The 16714-nt window shown below is 38.6% G+C and overlaps 5 protein-coding genes across 9 annotated transcripts; 2 read left to right on the forward strand and 3 right to left on the reverse strand.

Moving 5' to 3' along the window:
• Nucleotides 1-753: 753 nt before the first annotated feature.
• Nucleotides 754-5449, reverse strand: Sirt1 (Sirtuin 1). Its single transcript, XM_065482732.1, has 10 exons — nt 5302-5449; nt 4772-4925; nt 3039-3154; nt 2732-2979; nt 2482-2675; nt 2157-2419; nt 1830-2106; nt 1408-1622; nt 1143-1352; nt 754-1018 (listed from the first exon to the last, which is right to left on the reverse strand). The coding sequence occupies exons 1-10, from the start codon at nt 5375-5377 to the stop codon at nt 840-842; spliced, it is 1932 nt and encodes a 643-aa protein (XP_065338804.1). The 5' UTR covers nt 5378-5449; the 3' UTR covers nt 754-839.
• A 362-nt stretch (nt 5450-5811) lies between these two features.
• Nucleotides 5812-7315, forward strand: RpS24 (ribosomal protein S24). Of its 2 annotated transcripts, none has more exons than XM_065486238.1 (4): nt 5812-5951; nt 6302-6370; nt 6428-6754; nt 7178-7315. In XM_065486238.1, exons 1-4 carry the CDS (start codon nt 5949-5951, stop codon nt 7178-7180), a joined length of 402 nt encoding a protein of 133 aa, XP_065342310.1. In that variant the 5' UTR covers nt 5812-5948; the 3' UTR covers nt 7181-7315. The 2 variants fall into 2 exon arrangements, with proteins under 2 accessions (XP_065342310.1, XP_065342309.1); XM_065486237.1 differs by lacking the exon at nt 7178-7315 and adding an exon at nt 7016-7148.
• A 204-nt stretch (nt 7316-7519) lies between these two features.
• On the reverse strand, nt 7520-12015 carry LOC135941027 (uncharacterized). 4 transcript variants are annotated; one of them, XM_065486231.1, is made up of 11 exons: nt 11941-12000; nt 11795-11882; nt 11556-11622; nt 11348-11496; nt 11192-11288; nt 11108-11142; nt 10835-10997; nt 10697-10776; nt 10614-10641; nt 9589-10010; nt 9393-9534 (listed from the first exon to the last, which is right to left on the reverse strand). In XM_065486231.1, exons 2-10 carry the CDS (start codon nt 11843-11845, stop codon nt 9949-9951), a joined length of 732 nt encoding a protein of 243 aa, XP_065342303.1. In that variant the 5' UTR covers nt 11846-11882; nt 11941-12000; the 3' UTR covers nt 9393-9534; nt 9589-9948. The 4 variants fall into 4 exon arrangements, with proteins under 4 accessions (XP_065342307.1, XP_065342303.1, XP_065342302.1 ...); XM_065486230.1 differs by having other exon boundaries at nt 11795-12015; XM_065486232.1 differs by having other exon boundaries at nt 10697-10773; nt 11795-12014.
• Nucleotides 12016-14086: 2071 nt separating this feature from the next.
• On the reverse strand, nt 14087-15454 carry LOC135940177 (uncharacterized). The gene is made up of 3 exons (XM_065484965.1): nt 15366-15454; nt 15230-15314; nt 14087-14504 (listed from the first exon to the last, which is right to left on the reverse strand). The coding sequence occupies exons 1-3, from the start codon at nt 15429-15431 to the stop codon at nt 14170-14172; spliced, it is 486 nt and encodes a 161-aa protein (XP_065341037.1). The 5' UTR covers nt 15432-15454; the 3' UTR covers nt 14087-14169.
• A 244-nt stretch (nt 15455-15698) lies between these two features.
• On the forward strand, nt 15699-16434 carry LOC135940551 (uncharacterized). The gene is made up of 4 exons (XM_065485481.1): nt 15699-15831; nt 15891-15933; nt 15990-16190; nt 16295-16434. Exons 1-4 carry the CDS (start codon nt 15787-15789, stop codon nt 16360-16362), a joined length of 357 nt encoding a protein of 118 aa, XP_065341553.1. The 5' UTR covers nt 15699-15786; the 3' UTR covers nt 16363-16434.
• The last annotated feature ends 280 nt before the right edge of the window (nt 16435-16714 follow it).

Consider the following 16714-nt stretch of genomic DNA (forward strand, 5'->3'; position numbering starts at 1 on the left):
GCCAGACCGAAGGAGGGGAAGTGTTACAGCTAGTTACATTGATTAATCATCAGGTTGATCACTCGCTTCAGACAGCAATGCAGAGAAATATCCTTTCTCATCAGGTACACTGAAAATCCAACTAAACGCTCCGGTTCCCAACAGGAAATTAACCCAAGATATAAAAGCTAACGGACAATAAATTATTAACCTTGGTCATCTTACACTTATATTTATCTTAAAACTAGCGCTTAGATATTTCATTATGTAGTATGTTCTCCCATTCACACATTGGGCCTGAAATATCTTCTTAAAATGCTATCATTCAATCTGTCTGCAAGCCAAACCAGGAATACTTTTGAGCAACAGCACAAGATTTTTCTTTTATTTTAGTTTTAAAACTGCAATTTCGCGACAGCAGAAAGTTGAGAAGGAGTGCACATAGAAACTAGTTAAATCTATTGCAAGTAAGTATTTCCGACCACAGATATTCTCAACAGACACGGTACGCGACTTGCGTCAGAATTGCACTCGATTTCATAACTCCACAATGAGTTCGGTTATTTACAATGGATTTCTCTCACGCCCGCCACCGCTAGAGGCTATATATTTCTAAAAACAGAAACCTGCACCACCCAGCTGAGTGAATGCTTTTACTATCGTTCCGCGACTAACTGCTAATGTTCAAGCAGTAAGCCAGCAGCAACAATTCCAACAAGAAAGAGCTCCGGCGCTCGAGGGTGGAGAAATTCTTTGCAAGCTTGTTTTTTTTACTTCTTTCTTTCTTTCTTTTAAATTAGAGGCTACACGTTTGATTGTGAAATGCATTTATGCTTTAGTCATAGCATCTGCTTGTTACGTTAAAGTTGAGGTGCGGTATCGATGGGTTGGTGCTCAGTTTTGTCATCTTCCTCTTCGCTCTCAATTTCTTCGCTGCCACTGGAGGCGTTAGATGAGCGTGAAGACGAGTCGTCCGATTCCTCGACTTCAGCACCAGGAAAAATATACCGGTTTGGTGGTTGGAAATAGTATGTGTTGTCTGAAACAAGAGTAATTCAAATTCAAATATTGTTGCTTCAAAATATTTAGCTAGGCAATTTGTAATAAAATTTTTGATAAGCCAAAAATATAAAAAATCGACAAAATCATAAGAGTAAAAATACCTTGCAGTCTATCAGCAACGCTCTCCTTCCTCTTGAACATTTCTTCAGACTGGATGGCGACTGCACCATTCGACGGGGAGCCGAGGCTGTCAACAGACATGTGCCGCGCGGGCGAAGTGCAGCTGGCGGAACGCATGCTCTCGGTGGAGCACTGCCTCGAGTCGTGTCCGCTGCTCACATCGCTGTGCGTCGGCGACACCGAACTGGAGCCTTTTTGAAAGAGCGCGTAAGAGCTGTGCGAGAGGGAAAGCTAGGGGACATCTACCTCCACTGATGCCGCTGTCTCCATTTGACAACATGCTGTCAGTCGAGTAGTGACGGTCTTTGGGAATCGGCTTCACCACCTCCTCCACGCGGCTCTCAGTACTCGTGCTTGGCAGCGTGAAGTCCCACTCGTTGACGACTTCCGTCTTGCCTTCCAGCTCAGTCACTTCATTCAATGGGTTCAGCCAGCACTGCCCCCGCCAATCACCCTCCATGCTATAAAATTAATAAATTATGAAAAATTGCAGTTCTTGAAAGCTTTTAAAAAGGCAAAAAATTTATAAATTGATTTTAAACTAATAAATTATGTTCTGTTCATTTCAACTTTCCCAAAAATTATTAAATTTGAATGTTCAAACGACTTAATGTTGAAAAAATTTGAGCTTTTAGGAGACAAAAATCTTCCTGAACTCATACACTTACAGATGGCAAAGTTGGTTAACAATGACGTCACAGTCGCCAAGGAGTTCAACGTCAAAGTTGAAATCTTCCAGAGGCTCGCGGTTGATGAGGATCTGAGGCACCGTAGAAGGGATGGAATTAGGGATCAGCGCGACAGGACGCACCCTCAGAGACGAGCCGATAACTATGAGCAGGTCGCACTTGTCCTTGTCTGCGGCCATCGCGTCATGGAAGGCGTCAGGAAGGCCCTCGCCAAAGAACACGATGTCCGGTTTCATGATTCCTTGCGAGTACAAATCTGCGTGTCGTGTTAGCAATTTTCCCTTTACAGTGCGAATTCAAACTCACCACTCAGACTGTCGGGACCGCTGCAGCCGCTCAGTTTTCCCGACTCCTCCAAACACTTGGCACAGTAGGGAATCTTTTGCTCCAGAATGTCGTCTTTGATGGTGTCCGACGAGACTTTGGTCTTGCATTTGGTGCAAGAAGCGGTGGCGAAAGAGCCATGGCACTCGATCACCTGCTTAATGCCAGCCACCTGCTCCAGCGTGTCTATGTTTTGCGTGTAGTTTCGAAGCAGTTTATTCTGTGCTTCCAGTCTTTGAAGAAATCTGCGCGAAATTCATTAATTTAAAACACATGTACTTGCGGTTTTCTCTGGGATTTAACAAACCTGTGGCAAGGCGATGGTTTGAACTGTCCGGGGTAAATCTCTCTTGCAAATTTGTAAAACGGCCGAGGGTCTTGTCTAAAGTAGCCAATGTCGAACATGGCTTGCGGATCAGGCAGGTCAGGAAAGTCATCTGCCAGTCTAGCATAAATTCCGTTGTAGCTCCTGAAGTCGGGAATGCCGCACGAGACTGAAACCTGAATGGCTCACCGTGAGTAAAATTCAATTCAAGTCTAAGAACGCTTGTTATTACCCCTGCGCCTGTCAAAACAACGATGTTTGTGGATCTTTTCAACAAATGGACCACATCCATTATCGTGTTGACGCGACGAAGCTTTTCTCGCTTTGGTGGTTCAGAGAGATAGGAAAGGATTAGACTCCAGAGGCTGCCATCGCTGATATTGTCGGGAATGTGGCTCGGGTCGGTGCCCAAGCTGATGAGCACCTGCCTTGGATCCACTTTCGCTTCGATTTGCTTTTGAATCCAAGCCATGGATCCACCTGCGCGAAACAACACGCTTCATTTCATGCAAGCACAATCTCACAGCACATCAACTTACTCATCTTTGGTCGCCACTTCTGATCACTGACGTCTGAGATCCCACTGAGATCGGATAGCTCACTGACGGTGGACGAGTTGTCAGCAGCATCAAGGCAGTTCAAGCCACCTCCCATCCTGTGCAAATGATTAACCTCGTAAGTACGACATTATTTAGGGTCGGAAATGTAGACGCAGTTTTTATTATCACTGGATATAAGCAGCGAGGGCCAGATTCGTGCGACGCGCAGATATGGCGTCCAGTGGATCATGGCGCGAAAAAACGGTCACGTGGAAATGCGCGAAAAGAACCAAGTTTTGGTCTATATTGTGACATAATTTGCATTACTCTTAACTAATTGTGTCTTTTGGATCGTAAAAAAAGTCTAGACACTCGTACGGCAATCCAAAGAGAGATTTTTGCTTCCCAAATTCAGACGCCATCTTGAATCTGCGCAGTGGGAACCAATTTTAACGCACATCTGACCCCCGCAGACAAAAATGAAATAACAGTCTCCGATGCTAATGAATGTCATATTTAATTTCAAGTGACAAACGTTTTTAAATTTTTAAGTTTATTTGAAAATTCTATAAATTTAATAGTCTTTATAAAAGAGTAAACAATTTTAGCCTTATAAATTTTAGTTTTGGACATCAAAAATTGTGCTTTGAAACACATTTTTTTGGCTGAATGAGTCTTAAATCAACTCAACCATTTTTTAAAATTAGAAACAAGCAGTGACACCATTTTTATAAAGTTAATATTTTTTAAATTTCCAATAACTTTTCGAAAAATGCTCGGATTAAAAAAAACCATGAACATTTTTGGAATCTGCACTTAATGCCGATTCTAAAAATGTGCATTACGACTATTTTTGGACACTTTTGATAATATTTTGGCTTTACCACGTGGGCACTACTTGGAAAATTTTGCAGCTCTGTTATTCGTAAACTATGCTAGATAGAAGAATTTTAATTGGTGCTCGTTCATTACTGCATTTAATACTAAAAATTGGCGGCGAGTATTCCGATTCGCCGGGGGGAACATAGCCAGGGTTCCCTTGTAATAAATGCAATAAATTTTGTACTGTAAGGACGAGTACTAATACATTTTAATAATTAATTTTATACCCGAATCTTTTATTCTGTTAAGTTTAAGAGTCAAGAGTTTCAGTTGCCAATTCTATGAAAAAGTTTTGGACCAAGAAATGTTCTCTTCTCTGGGTGTTTCTACGAGATCCAAATTTTTCAACTTTTTGTTGAGCGATTTTTTTAATAATTAATTGCGTTGTGAGCGCGCTTAAAGGCGTTGAAAAATAAAGTTTGACGGAATGACACGAGGCCTGAAAAATCAGGATGAAATCTCGGAGATAAAAAAAATTGAGAATATCTTAAGTTCTAATGCAGCTAGAACACAATTATTTCTGCTAAAAGATGCCTATACTGTGGGCCCCAAAATTTCTTTAAAAAATTTATATTTGAGTGTGTTAGACTATGTAATTGTTCTATATTTGAATATTAAAAAACGGCCCAATTAATTTTTAACTAATTGTAGGCTAAGGACGAAAAAATGATGCCCTAAACGTATGTAACATTATTATCTAGAAAACGAGAAGTGCGAATATACCATAAACTAGAAAATCGTAAGAATCCATTCACTGGTTTTTTGCAACCAATGAAATTTTTAACCCTTCAAACGTAAACAACAACCATAATATATCGTAACAAGTAGTATACATAAAGGGCTACACTCACACTTCATCTTGTGGCTGGTCAGGGTTGCCGCAGCCAAAGCTGGATGGGCCTGCAATGCTGGTTTCCTCAGAGATGGAGGCAGAACTTGTGGGGAAGTCGCTGAATCCAGAGTCACTGGACACCAGAACCTCAGCACTCAGAGATGAGTCGTTGGCTGCAATTATATTTTTTGGGTTTTTCACATTATTTGTCAAAGATGGCAATACATAAATTTTTAAGAAACGACGAATTTGCTTCGAAAGTTCAATAAAAAATTAAAAGAAAACATTGATTAATCACTTTCCATGATTCTCATTGTAAACAATTAGGCGTGGAGAATGAACCACGCCCCCTTCCAATGAACCCGCGATGATGATCCTTCAGAAGCTTCGAGCATCGACCAAATGAGTCTACCGTCCGCCATTTTGGATCAAAATTACTAGTTTCTTCCGCGTGTCCTAATTCAAAATTGCCTGGCGCGGCATCGAATTTGACGCTTTTAAAATGCAGCCCAGACTTTGGGCTCTTAATTTCATTATATTTAAGCTTACCATCCGCGGTTGAGTCGAGCCTAAGTCGCTTCGCTGGTGAGCTGTACTCAGGACTTTCTCTGCCTTCCGCCATCATCGAGGTGGAGCAATGAAATAGCGCTCGCTGCTAGCTATGATGAGTTGATGACGTGAGCGAACCTCCGGAAGTGAGCATTCACTGGCTCAAGTGGTTTACAATTCCTCCGGCAGGTGGCTTTTGAGTTTTGAGCATGAACTCTCTCTGAAATACGTTTTCAGCACAAATTTTCGTGCCAAGTACTCAAACAGAAGGAGTTTTATAGAAATTTCGGCATCTCAGTTCACAAAATAAAAATTTTGCCTTTAAACCAAATTTTGAAACAAACGCCCAAAGAGTCATCTGATGGCAAGTAACGCAAACGAATGCTAGAGTTTGGAAGCATTGGTCTCGTAGCTTTACGCGCGAACTGTTAACAAAATTTGAAACTCCACTAGTATAGGTGGGGAATTCAAATCTCGCGGGCAGCTTTCAGCATTAGTGTAGACATCTCCCGCAACTTCCTTTGCCGCTATTCCAAGAATCGCGATTGGAGCGCCACCTCTGTCCAGCTCTTTAAAATATTTTCTTTTTAGTGCACGCTCCCGCTGATTGTATGTTGTGTTGAAGCAGCTCGGATTATTCAATCAAAATGGTAAAATTCTGGTTCTAAATCTTCTTTAATCGTACGCAGAATGAATCATCCACCCGCGGATCTCGTTGATTTGGACTATTTAGGGTTGTTTTCGAGTGGATGGATGAATATTTTTGCGATATGTATGCAACTTGCATGAGTGCCAGCCAGCGAAATACACGCTGCCATGTGAACGTGAATGCGGTGTGGCACCGCTCATAATAATTAATGAGAGGCGGCGTGTTTTTCGGCTTTAATCATTTCGGCTCACATTCGCGAACGTGCAAGTTGCTAACTTTAAAAAACAACTGATTTTTTTTAAATTAAAATGCATAATAAACGCTTTGTTTACATCTCTATTTACCTTTCAGACGGAGGGCACAGCTACTATCCGCACGCGAAAATTCATGAGCAACCGGCTCTTGAACAGAAAGCAGATGGTGAGTCTCGAATTAATAATCTTATTGGGTTTGAATTGAATTTTAATTGATTTCCAGGTCGTCGATGTGATCCATCCAGGACAGGCGTCGATAGCCAAGACTGTCATCAGGGAGAAGCTGTCCAAGATGTACAAGGCGCCAGCAGACACAATCTTTGTGTTCGGTTTCAAAACTGCCTTCGGTGGCGGCAAGACGACTGGTTTCGGACTCATCTACGACACACTCGACTTTGCTAAGAAATTCGAGCCGAAATATAGGCTCGCGAGGCACGGTCTGTATGAGAGGCCAAAGACCACCAGGAAACAGCGTAAGGAACGCAAGAACAGAATGAAGAAGGTCCGAGGAACCAAGAAGACCAAGGTTGGAGCTGCCGCCGCCAAGAAGGTACGAGTTGGAAACTGCTGTTGCTTTCTTTCGCATGAATTTCTTTGGTTTTCGCTTTTCACCTGCCACGAGTTGTTGATAATCACCCTGCCCTTTTTGATTTATTTATTTATAACAGTGTTGAGATTATTTATAGTAATAATTTTCAGTTGTTGTGCCGAAAGCTAACTGATTTTGTTTTGAGTAAGCATGGTCTGTCGGTAACCATTTGCAAAAGGGCGATTATTTGTAATAAAACGGACGGTGTTGGTGTTATTGCAGGGCAAAAAGTAAAGTGGCAGTGCGGGATGTTGGTCTGGGCTGCTGCCTCGGCCCACTTAGCTTCTGGTGTCGGTCTCTGCTCCTCTGTCTACTCTCTTATCTCTCACTCCTTACCGAAAATCCCCTTTTATTTATTTATTTTCATTCAACCATTATTTTCAGTAATTCGACGCTGGCTGCACCGGAGGCCATTGGGCCCAACAGCTCTTCCCAACGGACTCTTTCCTCGAACCAACTTGTTCTGTATTTTTTTTTTTAAAGATAACAAGTTTACAATAAATTTATTGTAAGAACGGAGTACACGGAGCGTTCTCAATGCTGCTTAATACACCCAATTATAATACTATTAGCGAATTATCGTGTCGTATTAATTTAAAATCAATTGTATTAGATGAATAATTACTGATTGATGCCTTGAGGCATTTTATTTTATAAAATATTTCAATATTTTTTGAAGGGTTTAAAATAAACCTGGGATCTTGGTATTTTTTTTGTAATTTTTATTTTTTTTAACATTTGATACAAGCATTTCTAGAGTTATGAGATTAAAATAATGTTTTATTCTGCGATTCTATTTCATCATCTTCATATCATCAAAGATAGGGCACTAGAAAATAAGAATTTCACTAATTGAGTTTCATTAATTAATATAAACCTACCGGAAGGCCTTTATTCATGCAGCTCATCAGATTGGCAGCACCCTGGCACTTGTCTATAAATTTAAGCTAATGAGAAAACAAACTTATGACAGGAATAGCGCTCTAAGTAATTTAAATTTTTATACTTCAGAGTTGAAAATTAAATCTTAAAAATTAAAACAAGCAATTGTGAGAATAAACAAGAATTTGAACTGGCTCTGTTTGCCATTTTTCTAGGAAAATTCCTTTCCAATATCCTGGATACAACCGCTTTAAAAATGTTTTAACCAGCAGAAAAACAATCTCCAAAATAATATAAAGCTTGATTTTGTGATAACTATCTTGGAAACAAATTGAACTCAACTACAAGCCGTTAAATTTCTACACTTACTCAAACATTTAAATATTTTTGGAGAAATTACTTAACTTTGATTATAATGCGTGGATTATTTAGCAAGCCAACAATTCCATTGGCAAATTTTCATCTCATATCGGATGGTAGCGAAAAAACAGCATTCTTTTCGGATTAAAAGGAGCGCTGTTAATTAAATTTCAAACCTCTCATGTGTCCTGAGTGGTCCATTCCCATGGCCATGCAGGACTGGACCTCTTGCTGGTTGTGCTCTCCGTTCATCGCCATTTGCTTGTATTCGCTGAGGCAGTTTTCTATCAGGCTGCTCATCATCTCTTTGGATTTTGGGTCCGAGACCAGAGCAACAGCAGTCATCATGGTTTTCATCTTGCTTTCCATCACTACCATGTTCTCGTCAACCTTAATTTGAAATATTTAATTTTTGGGAAGGAGTGATTGAAATGACGGCTTACTAAAGTGAGAGCTTTCAGCAAACATAGAGGATAGCACTGGAACGATATATATGGAATTTATGTTGAATTTCAAATTTAATTTGCATTCTCTAATTTTTTACCTTGGATATCATCTTCATCATTTCGGCATCTGTACTATTCATGGTGGTCACAACTTCACTAGAGTTTTTATCTAAATATTGAGAACAAAACAAAATTAAGGGTTAAATAAACATTATAAAACAGTCAGGGTTGACTTACGGACGCAATATTTACAAATATACAGGAGATTTTCGGAAATATTAATAAAATAAATCACTCTTTTAGCTTTGCAGTCTTAGAAGCTTGCGACAAACTAGATTTGTTCTTATCACAAGAGAAAAATTTACAAAATGTGTAAATATGTATTACCAAAAAAAGCTCTACAGTTCTGTTTTATTTTGCATAGGGTTTAAAATTAATAATCATCTTGATCACTATTTAAAACCTATCAACGTCAAGAATTAGCGTTCTTGAATGCAATTTTTTTACCAACTTTTTCAAACTCAAGATTTTTTATTGTTCAACAATTTCAGCATATTGTTATAATATTTTTTGTTTTAAAAATTCATCACGCTTAAAAATTTAATCACCAGAATGACCTGTCTAGAAATGGAAAAAATGGATGCAATGTTTTCTCATGGAAAGAATTGTTCCCTTCGGAGCTTTTGACTTAGAGTTTTCGGTGAATCACATAAATTTAATATCTTTTAGAAAAAAAAATGGAAATTTTCTTGCTCTTTTTACGGAGAAAACTGGACGGATAATTGTTCAAACCCTGTTTAAAACTTAAATAAATAATATTTTGGTATTTCTCTCGGATTTAATTAATTATAATTCAACAAATTCGTCTTCTCCAAATTTAAATAAAAGTTTAGGACAGATTTTCGACTCACTTCCCATGGTGTCCATAGCGTGTTCCTGCATTTTCTTGCAGTGATTATGGGCCATGACCAAAGAAGGTGGTGGCTCTGGACAAGTGCTTGCGGTCGACGTCATTTTGGTTCGCTGCTGAGGAGCACGGGCGCAGTCGCAAACCTGAACAAAATTATAGAATAAATTAAAACGCTCGGGGAATAAAAATTTTCTTACCTGAAAAACGATTAGGACGCATGCCAAAATCGGGACGTTGCCGGAGTAGAAGTTCATTTTGTGCCTGGTTAGATGCGAGTATTTAAATATTCGCATTTGATTCGCTTTTTATACCTCTAGATGCGTCAGTGCATTTGCGCAGAGACACGGGAACACGGGCTAATTTGATTTGCATGGCTGCTTTTGCAAATTCCAGTAATTATTATTCTATTATTCGCAGCATTGAAACAGGCTCTCAATGACAGAAAAGGACAAGTGCGTAGGAGTAAATAATTGCGTTGTTTATTGTCAAGTTAAATTTCATTCGAATTATGGAAGGAGAGCAAATTAGTTGGGGAGATTTCAACGCTCGATCGCGTTTCAGTCCCTCTTGTTTGACACTGCAGCGGCAATCAAAGCCTCTGCTGCACGACACTTCTCGCCTGAAATTGTAAAAATTAATTATTCTATTCGTATGATTCAAATCAATGGCTCGGAAATTGAAACTAAATGTTAGTTTATCCGGCCGAAATAGATTTCCCAGGGTTGCAAAAAATCCGCATTAAAAAATGCAGTGCAGTGGTAAAATGTGTTTTATTAAATTTTTACCAGTTTCTTGCAGTTTTCACCTTATTTTTCAATAATTTCCTCATTATTAGCAAATAACCTCGACTTGAAAAATTGTCAGAGATAAATTTTTGGAGAAATTGAGGCAGCAAAATGGCAATTTAAAAAAAATATCTGCACAGTGGAGGAAATTTTGGGTACTCCAACCGCAAATTTTAGATTTTCACAGAAGAAAAATGGAATAAATTCATTTCTTGCAATTCTTGCGCAAAAAATTGGTAAAAATTGAGTGGTGAAAAAAGCCAGGTGGTAAGCAAATGCAACCCTGAGATTTCCAGATAAAATTATCGTTTGGTTACAACGTTTTGCAGAATAGTGATTTGAATTTTAAAACCTTTGAAAAGTGAAAGCTTTTTATTAATAAAAATTAAAAAGCGTCAAAATCAAAACTCATTGGAATTATATAGCAAAATACTTACTGTCACGCCACGAGCTGGCCGGGCAGTTCTAAAGTGAATATAATAAGAATTAATCGAATTAATTTAAGTCAGTTTATTCCTACCAAAAAGTGGTGCTCAAAAACGCAATACAGGAACTGTTGCGAGTCGACGCGGCACTGAGAATCGCCCTCAGCGGCTGCTGCTTTTATTTTTAAAAAATTAAATTCAAAATTTGCACAACAGATAATTATTTGTCTAACCGTCAGACAGTTCTCCAAAGCACTTGTCTTGTGCCTGTTTGATCAGCGGCTGCCACTCTTCGTTTGCGTTGCTGGCGCCCATAGAACTGACGACGGCCTCTTTGTTGATGGTGCCGTCCTCGTTGGCCCAGCCCTTTTTCTTGGCAATGCACTCCATGAAACACTACAAAATTTAAAATTTCAAGACGTTAAATCGGAAAAACAAATCTATGGAATGGAACAATTTTTTCTATAAGATAAACTAGTTTATTTAAAAATATTTAATAAACTAACCTTGCTAGTGTCCTGGTTGGCTTCCCTGTCTGCACCTGGAAATTTAATTGAAAATGAGACAGTCAAATATTAAAAAAAATCTACCTCTGCTTTTATTCTGGGTTATAAACTCTTGGTGGCAGCTCTTGGAGTTTTCCCTGTCCGCCAGGTAAGCTGGGAAGTTGCAGCACATTCTACGACCCTTCAACACACAGCAATAATTATTTTAAGGGGAAATTTTTTCAATTAATTGTTCCATACGAAAATCAAGGGACTGCCCTTGTCACCCTTGTGCCTGTGGCCAGACCCTCGCTTGATTCGGAACAGCCTCAAAGCTTCTTCCGCGTTTTCGCCCAATCGCTCTGCAACTTCGCCAAACATTTGCTGAATTTCTCCAACATTCGAATGAGCTGTGAAAGGTATACGATTTTACAGCGGGAATCCCAGTTTAGCATTCATATATATTTACTCAGAGATAAAACCGGCACGATTTCACTGGACTTCTCGTCAGAGTCGTAAAGCAAGTCACCAGCAACCTAAAATAAATAAATTTTGCTAAAAGTCTATACAGTAAATTCGTTTGTCAATAAGATAAATTTAAAGCAAGCAAAATAAAGAAATAACTATAAATTACAGGATGTGATCTCTGGCCGCCCTGATTGCAAGCCAAAATTTTTGTACAAGAAACAAATTTAAAAATATAAGTACCGCAGTCGTAAGAGTCACAGCCAGGAGATAAAGACAGCGACGAGCAGCCATGCCGTTTATTTCCCTCGCAGAGGTGTCGAGTGCTGAACTGAATTCACCGAAAGCCGACAAAAGGTGGATAATAAATAAATCTCATTAGCACGTACGTTTGGTTTGGCCCGCCGTGATTGGTGGAATCGAGTGCACATCATGCAGGGGCCCTCTGGCTCTGTTCATCCCATCGTAATTTTCTGCATGCAGGTCTGTGTCACAATTTGGTATCAATTGTGTGCCAGAGATAAAACGTGTGTGTCATTACCGCAAAATAAATAGTGGCTGGCGTGTTGCGCCGCCGGAATCTGTGCTTTCAAAACGCGCCTCCCGCATCCGACAAACAGACAGCACAAAAGCCCGGCGCTTTATCAGAGCAAGGACGCGTGACTCTATTTTGGCATTATTTGCCAGTTTTAATTCGACGTACTGGGCAGATAAAGCTCAAGGCTCAACCTAACCCAAAATTTCAGCTCAGATTGATTAAATGATTTTCCTACAAATTAGATGTTCTCTGTCACACAAAGGGGGCTTCACCATTTTTTTTAAAATTTTCTCATATTCTAAATTTTTTTAAGATGATGCTATTTAAACCACACTTAAAATCGTCTAAATAGTTAAATTAATTCACCAGTTGCATAAACCCTAAGTGTTCGAAGCCGCCAACAGATGGCGCCACCGTAGACTTTCGATTTTAAGGCACTTCCGCTGCGATTTCAGACTCAATCTAGCTACCGTGCATTCTTCAATTAATTTGCTATTTTTTGACGTGTTGAAAACCAAAATCGGTTCAGCCAATCGCCGTAGAATCGTGAAAAACTATTTTTTGAAATAAAAAAATCTTTTCCAACGTTTCTACGGCGAATGGCTGAACCAATTTTGATTTTCAGCACGTCAAAAAAAGCAAATTAATTAAAAAAAAGCAAAATAACTAGATTGAGTCTGAAATCGCAGCGGAAATGCATTAAAACCGCTTAAAACAAAATTTTTAAAAAAAGTTGTGGTTGCGCCATCTGTTGGCGGCTTCAATTAACTAAGGGTTTATGCAACTGGTCAATTGAATTAAATTTACATCTCCAAACACTCAACAATTATAGAATGTCTATCTCCAAGAGGCAATTAAAATTGGCGTTTATTATTTAAACCAGTCAAGAAATTCATTTTTGTATTCCTGATTAAAAATGACGAAAAAAACACGTACGTGCTCAACAGACATATTGTTTCTATGATTTTTTTTTTAAATATTTATCACTAAACTTTAGCCACCTTTGCCATCTTATCTCTACCAGATCCAGCCCAAAACGTATTAAAAAATCAATTTCTTAAAAAAGAAGAACAAAATTAGGGCATTTTAACGCCATTTTTAAAAAGGAAAATTTCATTCAGTCAAGTTTTTTTTCTGCGCATCTGATTAACGCTTTGACATCAAATATTACAAATTACGCAATAAAATTGGAGTAAAAATTATCTCGCAAATGAGTGAGAAAGCATCAATGAGAAAACCTTACTAAAACACAGCCCACATATCTGTTTAGAAATAGTCGAAAAACTGCAAAATTCCCAGAAATATTGATTTTTTAGCTTCTCAAATGATTTAGTCGATTTTTGGTCGGAGTTAAAATGGAATGATACTGGGCAACAATTAAAAATTATTTAAATTGTTGGATGCCTTAAACAATTGACCGATAAACAATTTGCAATAATAAAAAAAGGACCTTCCTACAGTAAAAATTCAAATTTTGCCAATTTTCTCCAAAATTTACAGCGCTTGAACATATTTTCTTGGCATATTCCGATTCCTCTGGTCGAGATCTGTCCAATGGTTTATTGGGGAAACTCTTGGTTTTGAAATTAAATCGGATTTCAAGTAAGGAGACAGCCATTACCATTTTTAAAGCACGCTAACTTTCCAGCCAATTTTCTCAAAAACTTACAGCGCTCGTTAGGTCAATTTAGGCTTTAACTGAATCGTAAGGGATGAGTTTATGCATTGGCAACAAGCATTTTCCAGGCTTTAGCAGTATCATTCCTCTTTAAAAGGTGCAGATTTTGGTTATTTGGATTGTTTTGTTCGCGTTGCTTTAGTTCTTTTTAATAAATGCAATTTCTTGAATTTCTTAGTAACACTGTACAATTGTAAAAAGGAAGCACAGAAAATATAAATCGACTGTCTTCACCCCATTGTATCTAAAATAAATATAAATCAAAATATCCTTTCAACCTAAAATAGTGTTTAATGTCTATACAAAAAAATAATAGGAGTGCTGTGCCCCAAAATTGCATTTTAATATTCAAACAAATTAAACACACTCATATTAAATCATATATATTTGCCGCGAGGTTGGTTAAACGAGTCTATTGCTGGAGTAGTAGCGGTTCGGCGCGTACAGCCCCCTGCGCCCGTTATACAAGAAGGGTTGTCTATTCCTCAGCAGCCGCCTGTTGTTCCTGCTGCCGCTGCTAGTACTACTACTGATGTAGCCGAACTGATTTCCCGGATTGTAGAAGCTGTTTAGGCCTAAACCAAGACTGCTGAAGTAGTTGCGGAACGGACAAATGCTGCCGCCGAGGGTGTTGGTATTGGTGTTAGTGTTGCCGATGCCGTTTGGGTAGTAATAGTAGTCGCTGTAATTGTTTATTTGCCGCTTGGAACGCACCGCTGCTGGATCGACAGCGTCATCTGCAAAACAAAAATCGCTCATTCAAATCTCCTATTCAAATGAGAAGAGTTTAGAAGTTTATCTTTATTATACATATTTAAATTTCGACAAATTAGGACGACCGAGATAAGACAATTTAAAGAGGAATGATACTGCAAAAGCCTGGAAAATGCTCGTTGCCAATGCATAAACTCGTCCCTTAGGATTCAGTTAAAGCCTAAATTGATTTAAGAAGCACTGTAATTTTTTGAGAAAATTGGCTGGAAAGTTAGCGTGCTTTTCAAATGGTAATGGCTGTCTCCTTACTTGAAATCCGATTTAATTTCAAAACCAAGAGTTTCCCCAATAAGTGGCATACACCGTTGGACAGATCTCGACGAGAGGAATCGGAATATGCCGAGTAAATATGTTCAAGCACTCAAAATTTTGGAGAAAATTGGCAAAATTTGAATTTTTACTGTAGGAAGGTCCTTTTTTATTATTGCAAATTGTTGAACAAATTGTTAATCGATCAATTGTTTATGGCATCCAACAATTTAAATAATTTTCTATTGTTGCCCAGTATCATTCCACTTTAAAACACAATTAAAAGTTAAAATAAACGAGGCGAGGAAATGACTATAACAAAAGAAATCTCCTTAAACAGAATTAAAAACTTCTGCGCCACTAAAGAATAAAATAAATAGTTTAAAATTAATTTTCGTCCGCAAAGTACAATCAAATATGCCTTGTTAAACTCACGCACCATCTATATCCTCAACATTCTCCTCAGCATTTACTTGATTTTCACCATTTTCGACTTTGACCGCTGGGGCGGCACGAGCGTCGTTCTATGAGGAATGAATCAATTTTGAAAACGAAATTAAATCAATCCGTCTCACCAGCAGTTGACCATAGAGACACGTTAAAACAAGAAGCAAGTGCGCCGCATTGAACGACACAGCCATCTTCTTCCCTCGCCAAAACCAGACTAAAATGCTTCGCAAACTGGCGTGAAAATCGACATTTAAATAAGTCGGAAGTACTAATTTGTCACCTTCAACCTTCAACCGGATGCTGCATAATTTTCAAAATGACCCTCTTGAAAAGTCTATAAATAAAACTTGTGGCTAAATTTTATAAATCTTTTATTTTAGAAATTTAATGATTAATGTGTCTACCAATTTTTGAGCGGACTATTACGATTTCCGCTTTGCATAAATGATTTGTGCAAATTGCGCAATTGTGCGAAAATTGGCTACAAAAACGGTATAAAAAGGGGAATCGGTGCTGCACAAGGCACATTCAGTCCTCTGGAGAAACATGGCTCGTGCTATTTGTCTGCTTGTGCTGCTGGTGACCATTCAGGTTTGATATTTTCTCTCCTAAAAATTTATTTCCTGATGCAAACTAAGTGGCTCTCTCAGGTCATTCTTTGCGACGACAACTCTTCTGGTTCGCCCGGATCACGTAAAATTATTATTTAGATTCCTTGTAGAGTCCGCAGGTTTTAATTTTTGCTAAAGGTGGAATGCAGAAGGGGCGGCCCCGCAACGGCGATCGAAATGGAAACTCAGATTCTGCAGACTACCCAGATAGCAATAACGGCCAATCGGGCCCACAGAGGCAGCAAAACCAGCAAAACCAGCAAAACCGAAATGGCAGACCCAATGGTGGAAACAATGGGGGAAACAGGAATAATAATAATAACAACAACAACAATGGCAGTGAGTGATCTAGAGGATTTTTTTGTCGAGGGCCTGCAGCGCCTTCCGTCTATTTAGATAAAAATATTAACTAACAAAATTTATATAACAATTATGATTAATAGGATCTGATAACATGAGACCAAGAGGCAGCAAACGACCAAAGACCACGACCACGACCGATTCATCTTGAAATTCTCCTAGACACGACCACGCTTTTGTTGAACTATGAAATTGATTTTAATAAATAAGCAATTTCAAAGCATTCCTTTTTTTTAGTAATTTAAAATCCTAAATTTTGTCAATATATATTAGTAATTTAGTAAATAAGTTTTATCCTACTCAATATGAATATTCCTATTATTTCTAAAGTGTTGAACAGCTTCCAAGATAAATAAAAGGGTAATTCTACTCGCAAACACACTCGTCTTTAAAAACCGGTGGTACTTGCCCGGAGAGATATTTTTGTAAAGGTCGCGGCTGAATTTTCAGTTTTGGTTGCACAAAGTTGTAAGGTGCCCTAAGGGTCGTATGTGTTTCCAAAA

The sequence above is a fragment of the Cloeon dipterum genome, chromosome 3 (genome assembly GCF_949628265.1).
Source record: "Cloeon dipterum chromosome 3, ieCloDipt1.1, whole genome shotgun sequence".
Taxonomy (NCBI): domain Eukaryota; kingdom Metazoa; phylum Arthropoda; class Insecta; order Ephemeroptera; family Baetidae; genus Cloeon; species Cloeon dipterum.

Excerpts from the sequence above, each read along its gene's own strand:
- RpS24 (XM_065486237.1), top strand. Across the intron at positions 6,371-6,427 it reads TCTTGAACAGAAAGCAGATG|GTCGTCGATGTGATCCATCC; the intron begins GTGAGTCTCGAA and ends ATTGATTTCCAG.
- LOC135940551 (XM_065485481.1), top strand. The coding sequence starts at position 15,787 with ATGGCTCGTGCTATTTGTCTGCTTGTGCTGCTGGTGACCATTCAG. Across the intron at positions 15,934-15,989 it reads TTCTGGTTCGCCCGGATCAC|GTGGAATGCAGAAGGGGCGG; the intron begins GTAAAATTATTA and ends TTTTTGCTAAAG. Across the intron at positions 16,191-16,294 it reads TAACAACAACAACAATGGCA|GATCTGATAACATGAGACCA; the intron begins GTGAGTGATCTA and ends TATGATTAATAG.
- Sirt1 (XM_065482732.1), bottom strand. The coding sequence starts at position 5,377 with ATGATGGCGGAAGGCAGAGAAAGTCCTGAGTACAGCTCACCAGCGAAG. Across the intron at positions 1,623-1,829 it reads GTTAACCAACTTTGCCATCT|CATGGAGGGTGATTGGCGGG; the intron begins GTAAGTGTATGA and ends TTAATTTTATAG. Across the intron at positions 1,353-1,407 it reads AGACAGCGGCATCAGTGGAG|GCTCCAGTTCGGTGTCGCCG; the intron begins GTAGATGTCCCC and ends TCTTTCAAAAAG.
- LOC135941027 (XM_065486230.1), bottom strand. The coding sequence starts at position 11,845 with ATGGCTGCTCGTCGCTGTCTTTATCTCCTGGCTGTGACTCTTACGACT. Across the intron at positions 11,623-11,794 it reads CTGTGACTCTTACGACTGCG|GTTGCTGGTGACTTGCTTTA; the intron begins GTACTTATATTT and ends TATTTATTTTAG. Across the intron at positions 11,497-11,555 it reads CGTGCCGGTTTTATCTCTGA|CTCATTCGAATGTTGGAGAA; the intron begins GTAAATATATAT and ends TACCTTTCACAG.
- LOC135940177 (XM_065484965.1), bottom strand. The coding sequence starts at position 15,431 with ATGGCTGTGTCGTTCAATGCGGCGCACTTGCTTCTTGTTTTAACGTGT. Across the intron at positions 15,315-15,365 it reads GTCTCTATGGTCAACTGCTG|AACGACGCTCGTGCCGCCCC; the intron begins GTGAGACGGATT and ends CATTCCTCATAG. Across the intron at positions 14,505-15,229 it reads GAATGTTGAGGATATAGATG|ATGACGCTGTCGATCCAGCA; the intron begins GTGCGTGAGTTT and ends TTTGTTTTGCAG.